This window comes from Bactrocera latifrons, unplaced genomic scaffold, assembly GCF_001853355.1.
Source record: "Bactrocera latifrons isolate USDA-ARS-PBARC rearing strain unplaced genomic scaffold, ASM185335v1 scaffold_319, whole genome shotgun sequence".
Classification (NCBI taxonomy): Eukaryota; Metazoa; Arthropoda; class Insecta; order Diptera; family Tephritidae; genus Bactrocera; species Bactrocera latifrons.
In genome coordinates this window covers 280,519-291,091 of record NW_017536841.1, presented here as the reverse complement: position 1 = coordinate 291,091, position 10,573 = coordinate 280,519, and the positions used below count along the sequence as shown (strand labels likewise).

General features: G+C 39.5%; 1 protein-coding gene and 1 pseudogene across 6 annotated transcripts in view; one reads left to right on the top strand and one right to left on the bottom strand.

The window, feature by feature from the left end:
• Nucleotides 1–2,679: 2,679 nt before the first annotated feature.
• Nucleotides 2,680–3,974, top strand: LOC108970966 (annotated as a pseudogene).
• A 1,220-nt stretch (nt 3,975–5,194) lies between these two features.
• The window catches only part of LOC108970967 (putative uncharacterized protein DDB_G0282133), a 33,488-nt gene continuing 28,109 nt past the window's right edge, over nt 5,195–10,573 (bottom strand). For 3 of the 6 annotated variants that reach the window (XM_018936712.1, XM_018936714.1, XM_018936713.1), the window contains exons 5-10: nt 7,501–7,595; nt 7,267–7,435; nt 6,307–6,397; nt 6,134–6,241; nt 5,936–6,068; nt 5,195–5,640 (exon numbers count right to left, since the gene is read on the bottom strand). In XM_018936712.1, coding sequence (XP_018792257.1) covers nt 5,629–5,640; nt 5,936–6,068; nt 6,134–6,241; nt 6,307–6,397; nt 7,267–7,435; nt 7,501–7,595 — 608 coding nt within the window. In that variant the 3' untranslated portion in view covers nt 5,195–5,628. The remainder of the gene's footprint in view (nt 5,641–5,935; nt 6,069–6,133; nt 6,242–6,306; nt 6,398–7,266; nt 7,436–7,500; nt 7,596–10,573) is intronic. The other 3 variants (XM_018936710.1, XM_018936715.1, XM_018936716.1) reach the window with 2 other exon arrangements.

Sequence of the window (10,573 nt, the reverse complement as noted above, 5' to 3'; positions counted from 1 at the left end):
ACCTTTTTTAAGTAGGTTTCTTTCCATACTTAGAAACAGCTGTATTGCAAAGGTGCGAGAGTGACCTAAGGCGAGTGTGTTAGGAAGTTGTTGCTTAAGTGGTAGTCGTACGACGTACGAGACTTCCTCAACTTGAGTTGTCATTGTTGTGACTGGTTTCGCAAATAGACCACTTAGGACCCATCCCAAAATGGCATTTTGCGCCAGAAGTGTATTTTTAATGTTCTCGATACCTTCGAGTAGTATCTGTGGTATGAGATCGCTGCCTAATAGAAGATCTATTTGAGCGCGGGTGTTGCAGTTAAGGTCTGCTAGCGGTGTGAAATCTTTTGCTAATGCTTGATATTTATATGATAGCTGGGTAAAATATTGGTTAGACAATAGCTTCTGTAGGACAATAGCTTCTGCTTGTATGCGATTATCCGCTTTTGAAAAAAGTGGGTAATGGGGCAAATTTTATTTGAGTTTTGAACTCTTCCGCCCATTCCGTGATTTCAAAATTGTCCAGTTTTGCTGGCAACTGTGGTCTGCTTTGTGCCCTAGACGCTATTAATGATCGTGGTGCTGCCTGTAATAGTACCCTACCATTGTTTCCACTATGTAGCATTTGGTTTTTTAACGCCTTTGAGTAGTATGATGCTTCTTGGCAGTTTTCATAATTTGTTGTTGCAACTAAACGTGTTGCTCTTTTTACGTTTGCGTTGTTTGGGGGTGAGCAGGAAGAATTTGTTATATGTATGTAACATTGAATGATGTCTTTTACGGCCACCGTATACTAAAAATATGGAGAGAACACTTCTCCTCCTTAACAACGAATAAAAGTTCCATCGAGCTTATTGTGTGACAGATTAAGGACCCTGTCAACAAACTGATTGGACATTATCAGTGTGGCTTTAGCCCTGTAAAATCAACAACTGACCAGATATTCACCATGTGCCAAATCTTGTAAAATACCCGTGAAAAGAGAATCGACAAGCAATATCTTCGTCGATTTCAAAGCTGCTTGTGACAGCACGAAAGGAGCTGCCTTTATAAGTATCGCGATGTCTGAATTCGGTATCCCCGCGAAACTAATACGAATGTGTAAACTGACATTGAGCAATACTAAGCTCCGTCAGGATCGAGAAGAACCTCTCCGAGCCATTTAAAACCAAACGAGGTTTCAGACAAGGCGACTCCCTTTTTTGCGACTTCTTTCTGTTTTCTGCTGCTGGAGAAAATAATTCGAACTGTAGAACTTARTCGAGCATGTAAAATCTTCCATAAGAGTGTACAGCTGCGTACGCCGATGATATTGATACAATTGACCGCAACACTCGCTCCGTTGATTTCTTCAGAATGGCTAAAGCAGTGAAGCAAATGAGTCTGGTAGTGAACAACGATATGACGAAATATCTCCTGTCATCAAACAAACAGTCGTCGCACTAGCGACTTGGAATTATATAACTTCGAAGTCATAGATAATTTCGTCTATCTTGGAACCAGTATCAGCACTAAAAATAAAGTCAGCATCGAAATCCAACACAGAATAACTCTTGCCAAAAGGTGTTTTTTCGGACTGAGTAGGCAATTGAGAAATGAAGTCCTTGTCTTGACGAGCAAAACCAAACTCTATTAGTCACTCATTATTCCCGTCCTGCTATATTGTGCCAAGGAATGGCCGATGACAACATGTGATGAGTCGACGTTATGAGTTTTCAAGAGAAAGGTTCTGCGCATTGGCTACGGCGAATACCGCATCGGAGGATGAGCTGTATGAGATATACGACAAATTGAAAAAGCTACGTCATGTTGTCTGAATGAACGAAAACACTTCAGCTCGACGCAATACCCGCTTGGGGAAGCAAAGAAAGAGGCAGACCTTCACTTCGTTGCGGAAATCCGGTGGAGAAGCACCTGACTTCGCTTGGAATGTCCAATTAACGCCACCTTGCGAAAAGAAAAACGACTGTCGCACTGTTGTGAACTCGACTATTACCGTGTAAGCTGTGTCTACGCCAGTAAAAAATGAAGATTTAATAACGATATGCTTTTACTTTTATACAATAAAATAATATCCCTTTCACGGCTTTCCACGCCACTCTGCTGAATTGGGGTTAGGGCATTTCAACTTCAGATTTACTCAACCAAAAAAAGAACATTTGAGAGATAAACGGCTAACATTTTTAAATGAAGAATAAAAACAATTAAAGTCAGCTATTGCTCACGAAAAGGTGAAATTAAATAAAAATTACCTTATTTTTGAGGTAAGTTATAATGACAAGAAAGTTGGGACCAAAACCGAAATCCATTCAAACTTCAACAAGTAAGCCAAACTTTTATTGATCTATGATCTGATCATTTATGTCAAAATAGCAATTTTTTGTTGTTAATTATACCATAACACCGAATCTCAAAACTTCAACTTAGTTGCAGTTGGGTTGAAAACCATAATAGAGAACCTAATTTATTTGCAAAAAAAATTACGTACTATTGTAATTTTTTCATGTGTCTGGCTACACCTTACCCCATAAAGAAAATAGCGGACTTCCTGCAGTGTCACCTTAAATATTCTTGAAGCAAAAATTTTGAATGACAAATTTAATTCCCACAACAGGCGGATCTACACACCGGAATTGAATACTACCTAATCCTGTGTTTGTCACGATCACCACGATCTTTGGCATTCCTGCCTGTCAAATGGCGGAACATATTGACGGTTCGACATTCTGCACAATGAATGACGAAGCCTCCATTATGGGCACTTAACGTCATAGCTCGCCCGATATTACTATTGCTAGTGGTGCTCTGATAAATAGCATAACCTGGCGACCTATGCTAACTCTCGCATCAGACCATCTGCCCATAATTATTTCGATCGAGAAGCCTCCTGATTTCCTTTCTGTGCGCAACCGCACCTTCATTAAATTTAACAAACCTAATTGGATCGGCTTCACAGAATTTACTTAAAGCACCTTCAACACTATACCCATTCCTAAGGCCGTATGCGTTGGCGAACGTGGCATCAGCTACCACCCGCTTCTTCCCGGCTGGAAGAATAGTGGAAATTCGCCCCAATTTCCCAGCCGAAGCAGCCGTTGTAGCTAACAATCGCCACACCTTACGCCATGTCGATCCCAGGTATCCCCGAATAAAGGGAGATTCGGCAAATGGTAAACCATCATAAGCGAACGAAATGGATAGAGCACCTGAAGTCCTGCAACTTCTCCACCGCTGTGAGCAAGCTTTGTGCTACTGTCAAGGCTTTGTTTAACCCGAAGAGACATGATGACAGAATTGAAGTTCAATTCAATGGTCATGAATCTTCGGACCCGAAGAAATGCACGAGCTATTTTAGCCGGCAGTTTACGCAGTAACCTTCGGTAGAAAAAACCAAGCAATGTGTTAGCCGACAGGTGGGCAAATTCCAAACGACTGCGTGCCACTTACTTTCACCCTGATGGAATCAAGATGCCTATGCTAAAGCATCTGGGCCCGACGGGAGTAAGCAACCTACCAAGCTCTTCAACCTGTCTCTGACCACCCTTCAAATACCCGATGAGTGGAAAGTCGGGAGAGTGGTCCCGCTACTGAAACCCGCCAACAAAGGGGAGTCCTATCGTCTGATAACTCTCCTCTTTCCAGTAGTAAAAACTCTTGAGGCCTTGCTACTCCCGACCTTCACTCACCACATGAGCCTAGTCAGCCAAGAAAAAAAAATTCCGAATACGCACAGCACCACCACAACACTTAACGTCATAAATGCTCAGATAGTTCGTGGCCTCAACCAGAAACCACCCTGTGAGAGAACGATTTTCGTAGCGATGGACTTGTTAAAAGCTTTTGACACAGTCAACCACACAACGCTACTGCAGGACATTGAGAAAACTACGCTTTCTCCAAGACTGAAGAGGTGGAACATGACTTACCTGAGCGGATGTCAATAATCCGTACCATTTCGAGGTGAAACATCTAAACTGAGAAGAATTAAACAGGGGGTTCCGCAGGGTGGTGTCCTCTCCCCGTTACCGTTTAACTTCTACATCTCTAAACTCCCACAAACACCGGAGGGGGTTTCCATATCCTCGTATGCAGATGACTGCACGATATTGACAACGGCCAATGGAATCGATGGCATGTGTTCGAAGGTAAACAACGACTTCTCCGACATTTCTTGTTTCCTCACTGCATGAAACCTCACACTTTCCCCCACCAAATCCACAGCGACCATATTTACGAACTGGACGAAGGAGTATAGACTTGAGCTTAATATTGCAGTCGTGGCGTCAAAATTCCGACTGTCAAAAACCCTAAGATTTTAGCTGTAACCTTTGATAGTCTATGCCCCTTCACTCCCCATACGACCATTATCGCCAAGGTACAGAGCTGCAACAAAATCCTCAAGTCGCTAGCCGACAGCACATGGGGAAAAGACAAAGAAACGCTATTGGCGACACACAAGGCAATCGGCCGGCCGGTCCTCAATTACGCAGCACTAATATGGTCGCCTGGATGCAGTGCTACGCAGATGAGGAAACCCCAGACCTGTCAGAATACTGCACTCCGGACCACGACGGGATGTCTCTTGATGTCTCCCATGGAACACCTACATAGTGAGACGCTTATGCTCGAAGTTAAGAAGATTAATGAACTCTTCTCTAAGCGGTTCTTGCTGGGATGTTTTCTTAGAAATCACCCTTGCAGCCATTTGCTTGGGGCGGAACCGCCTCCTAGGAGCATCAAGACGTCTTTCGTCGTACAGTACGTCGACCGGACTTCGGACGCAACTGACTTCAGACAGGTACTGACCGCCATTCACAATGGAGCCGTCAACACCTTCACCGACTCCTTCCCGTGAATAGCGTTCTTAGAGTCAGACCACTACCCATCGCAGACGAAGAGTTGCCGCGAGAAACGGGAGTAACCCTAATGCAACTTCGTTCTGGATTGTAGCAAGTTTAACTCCTGCTTATCCAGAATAGACCCTTACATACCCAATGTATGTCCAGCACGATTGTCCGCATGACACATGAGAAAGGGTTACCAGTTCTCTCAAAACCAAAATGGTCCATTAGGTGTTAAATTTGTGAAATTTATGTTTGCTCCTCTATGAAAATATTTATACATTTTTTTTAATTTTACTGCTATAGCGTTTTCGCATTCATTCAGAAAAAAATTTTTATTGTATTGAATAGTTCACTACAATATAATTTAAGGTATACAACAGCAACGCACAAAACATGTCGTAGTGCCTTTTAAACTATTTCTTGTTAGCATTTCTAGTGACAGCGATATCTTTAAAAAACTCTGTAAAATTTAACATAATATATTGAAATACTTGTACTTCACCAAGTATGGCATAACAACTTAATATTTAACAAAAATTACTTTTATATTTAAAGTTCTTGCATTAAATAAAGTGTATATACATATCGAACTTCAAGGGAAAGAAATTAAATTCAGAGGCAGTCTGGTTCAGTTATCCCATATTTATAGAGATATTATAGAATATGTTTTTACAAAAAGTTACAACAATAAATTAAATATATATACCGCCGAAATTCTGTTACATTTCTAAACGCTACTTTTGCGTTCATCATATGTATGCCATACTTTTTATTTATGTATTTCCAATTAGCCGTCCATTTCCTACTCGGGCATCTGTTAATAGACAAATTAGAAAAGAATTGGTGTATTAGAAATAGCGAAATTATTACTTATATTATTATTTTTTGTTCGTTTAGGCTAAACTTGACCGAAACAAATTAACAAAATGTAGTTGACGTTTCAAATATTATTATTTTTATTTTTAATATTATTCTTTTATTTTATTTAAGTTCTTTCACAAATATTAATAAACTCTGACGACGTCTGTTTGAAGAGTTTTCTATACTTGTTTCACGGTCTTCCTAATATTCTTGCTAGGGATCTTCATTGCCTGCTATTAAATATTTACCTGAACGTGCGAACTGTCTATTTCAATTTGTTCAGAGAAACAATGCCTATAATTAAGATAGTCTAAAAGCCTTCTCGGTAACGGCAACGTTTGTATCAAATCTTTACGTATAACAGTTTTTAAGATCACAAATCTGAAATTTAAAACAAAGCCAAGATTTGTTTATTTTTGTTAAAACAATGAGATTATGCAACTTACCTGCACATATGCTGCAAACTTTGGACGTGCTTAAATCTTGAAACTGGGTTTGTTAGCTGCACTCTCATTGGGCCATGCTCTGGTCTTCTATGAAGGAAAAACAGATACCTAAAATAGAACATTATTATATTAATTATTATATTAATTTTGATTTTTGAGCATTGTATTCTAACCTTCCACTTCTTGAATGCTCGACCGCTTTTTCGATGAATTCTGTGATAGTTTGTGATTTGAATTTTGCATATGAACCGAATGAAAACGTCCCTAAAAATATGGAAAAAGTAGATCACATTAAAAGCAGTCGAGTTGTTATATTATATCATATAAAACATGGTTATTTTATTGGAATGATAGTAGTGAAAGTTAATCAGGAACAAAATTGGTAAATTTTAAATTTGGCAGAAATAGTAAAAAATTTCATTGCACGTTAAGTTTAATTATTCCTATTTTGTAGTCAATTCTCTACCGTGGCAGTTGACGTCATTTTTTACTGACTAAAATATTATTTACCGTAAACCGAAATTATTACATCGTTTTCTTTTAAAGAGTTTTCGCATTTTTGGTACTTTTGAACCAAGTAATTATAAAAAGAAATATTCCAACTAAATTTAGCTTGCTTTGCTTTAGTAGTATGAAAAATATATTTTAAACCTATTACAGGAGATCTACGCACATTTAAATCTATTTAAAATTAGTTTTTTTAACATCAAAAACGGTAATGTTTTGAATTCAGTATGTTTCGATTTCTCTTACAAATTTGAGTAATTCTACTGTACCAACTTTAAGCAGTTATTTTCAAAATTGAAGCTACGTTTATAGTATTCTAACTTTAGTAACCATTCTCAAGGAAAATCTTATTATAGTAATCAGCGCACCTACATCGTAGTAGCCTTACACAATTGCGATGTTAAATTTTATGAAACTGTACCGATAATTTTCAATGTTTATTTGAAAGTAAACTTACTCGAAAAAAGAAATGATTAAAAAAAATGAAAGTTGCTTTATATATTTGCTTTACCTTCCCTTTAGTTAAGTTTTACTTAAAGAAACAAAAATATTAAAAATTGCCATAAATACTAATGAATAAGAATAAAAAAAAGCTAATTTTTTTTTATTTTAATGCAAACAATTACCTTGATCCTGTTCTATTCGAACATGACGAACACTATTATTTAGTTTAAAACTTAGGGAAAAAATGTAATGATCGTCAGAACTGTCACGTACAATGAAGCTTCCATCCGATTCTGTTGAAAGTACTTTCTCCGCGGCCTCACTTGATAATGGACCCCAGTACCATCCATACTTTTTGTAAAAATGAGTGAAAATAATACATCCATTAAAAACTACTAAATATTTTTTCATCTTACATCCTTAACTTTCTCAATGCTAGAAGTGAATTGAAGAGACCTTGCTTCCTCTTTTTTTGTGGAGTTTCCTCTGCTTTGCTCTATATAAGACTCAGCTGAAAAAATTAAACGAAAGGAAAAATAGAAGAACCCAGAAACAGGGATATTCCCGTAAATGAACTTTAAAGCAATGCACCTTACTTATAAGTCTTAATAATGAATACATACAGTTTTGTTAATATTAATTGCGATGCGTTCTTTCCTATTAACATAACGGTATAGATAATCAGTATTAATACAGATTTAATTGAAGTAACCGAAATTCTATTTACGAGCAAAATTTGTGTTGACTGTGTGGTCATTAACTGTAATATGTTGGAAAATTATCATATAATATTATATACATATATTGGGCTTGAAAAGTACCATTACTACATATTACAACTCAATTATAATTATTTAACGCGAAAAATTTAGTTAAATAAATGTAAAATATATTGAAACGTTCCAAGCCAAACGCCGAGAAATCTAAGACTTTACTAAAATCCGTAAATATTGTGAAGACAACATGCATTTATACAGAAGATAATTCTTATTCAAGGTAAGTGGAGTCAAGTTGCCAAAAATTAAAGAAAAAACCCTGAAAACATACAAATAAAAGGACCGAAAATTAATTGAATTACTTAAAACGTTAAGGACGAGTTAAATCAAATCATGAGAATAAAAAGACAGCAGTTAAAGCTGCCGCGCACAAGAATTTATTAATTTTATTTATTTGAAACTGGAAACAAAGGGTGTTGGCTGCGAATAAGCGCATAAAATTATCGAAGTCAAAATGGCGAAATATTTCGTGAATGGATGAATTTATAATGGAAATTTTTAGTTAGAAACGTTTCAAGAAGTAAGATCTAATCCTGATGCTGTTTGTTTAAAAACCATTATATTGATCAAAGAGAGAGGACTGCTTCTTGCTTGACTTGAATTCCATGTATGAGGGGACATTGAGCAACATGTTTTCAGAAAAAATTAGGACTAATAAAAAGACTTTGCTGAAGGAAGGTAAATGTCTTAATAGAAGTATTCGAAAGCAAGTTGATATAATTTTTACTAAAGACTGATATAGGGAAGATGGAGACATGTGTAGAAGTTCACGAGGAAAGTTCTCTGATCGCCATTCACTTGGGAGTGGCCAGAAACGATTCTTTTACATATGACTCAAGCAACTCACGTCTTCCGGTCCTTGACCAAGTATCCTCTGGGTACCATAAGAACATCCGTTTGAAGGCGAGCTAAAGTGAGAAGGCGAAACATTCCCTGCATAGGGTTGTGCGCTGGGTTTGGGACCCTCCACGTAAAAAACACCAACCCAATGAAAGCGCAACAACAGCCTCGGATGAGAGACCCCACTTTTGATGACGACCATGACAAACGAAATAAGGACTACGAATTGAGGGCATGCACCTGGAATGTCCGGTCCCTTAATTGGGAAGGTGCCGCTGCCCAGCTGGTTGATGTCCTCGTAAAAATAAAGGCTGACATCACCGCCGTCCAAGWAATGYGATGGACGGGACAAGGACAGAGACGAGTAGRTCCTYGTGGCATTTACTACAGTGGCCATATAAARGAGCGCAMGTKTGGTGTGGGATTCGTGGTGGGAGAGAGACTCCGTCGCCGAGTACTATCATTCACMCCGGTGAATGAWCGTCTAGCCACAATCCGCATCAAAGCGAGGTTCTTCAACATATCGCTGATTTGCGCCCACGCCCCGACGGAAGAGAAGGACGATGTGACCAAAGATGCCTTTTATGAGTGCTTGGAAAGCACTTATGAGAGCTGCCCCCGCCACGATGTCGAAATCGTGCTTGGCGACTTTAACGCCAGGGTGGGAAAAGAAGGTATCTTTGGCACTACGGTCGGTAAATTCGGCCTCCACGAGGAAACATCTCCAAATGGGTTGAGGCTGATCGACTTCACCGGGGCCCGAAATATGGTTATCTGTAGTACTAGATTCCAGCATAAGAGGATACATCAAGCTACCTGGCTATCTCCGGACACCACCAACCAGATCGATCATGTTGTGATAGACGGAAGACACGTCTCCAGTGTTTTAGATGTGCGTGCGCTCCGAGATCCTAACATCGACTCGGACCACTATCTTGTTGCAGCCAAGATTCGCACACGCCTCTGTGCAGTAAAAAACGCACACCATCACACAAGGAAGGTTCGACGTCGAGAACCTGCAATCACAACAGACAGCCGAACGATTTTCTACTCGGCTTGCACTCCTGCTCTCTGAGAGCACATTTCAAACTCCTTACGTGCAGCTGCAACCGAACCACAGGCGGAGAGAAAACAGGCTGCCTACCTCGCAAAGTTACGATCGACCACAACACGTGCGGGATGGGATAGATACCGAGAGTTGAAGAGGGAAACGAGACGCATCTGCAAACAAAAAAAGAAAGATGCTAAAATGCATGCCCAACGATTGGAATTTAAGTGTGCTATGCCCAATCCTCAAAAAAGGAGACCCCACAATCTGCGCCAACTATCGTGGGATAAGCCTCCTCAATATCGCATATAAGGTCCTATCGAGCGTATTGTGTGAAAGATTAAAGCCCACCGTCAACAAACTGATTGGACCTTATCAGTGTGGCTTTGGACCTGGCAAATCAACAACCAACCAGATATTCACCATGCGCCACATCTTGGAAAAGACCCGTGAAATGAGAATCGACACTCACCACTTCTTCGTCGATTTCAAAGCTGCTTTCGACAGCACTTTATGCCGCGATATCTGAATTTGGTATCCCCGCAAAACTTATACGGCTGTGTAAGCTGACGTTGACCAGCACCAAAAGCTCCGTCAGAATCGGGAAGGACCTCTCCGAGCCGTTCGATACCAAACGAGGTTTCAGACAAGGCGATTCTTTATCGTGCGACTTTTTCAACCTGCTTCTGGAGAAAATATTCGAGCTGCAGAACTAAAAAGAGAAGGTACCATCTTCTATAAGAGTGTACAGCTGCTGGCGTATGCCGATGATATTGATATCATTGGCCTCAACACCCGCGACGTTAGTTCTGCTTTCTCCAGACT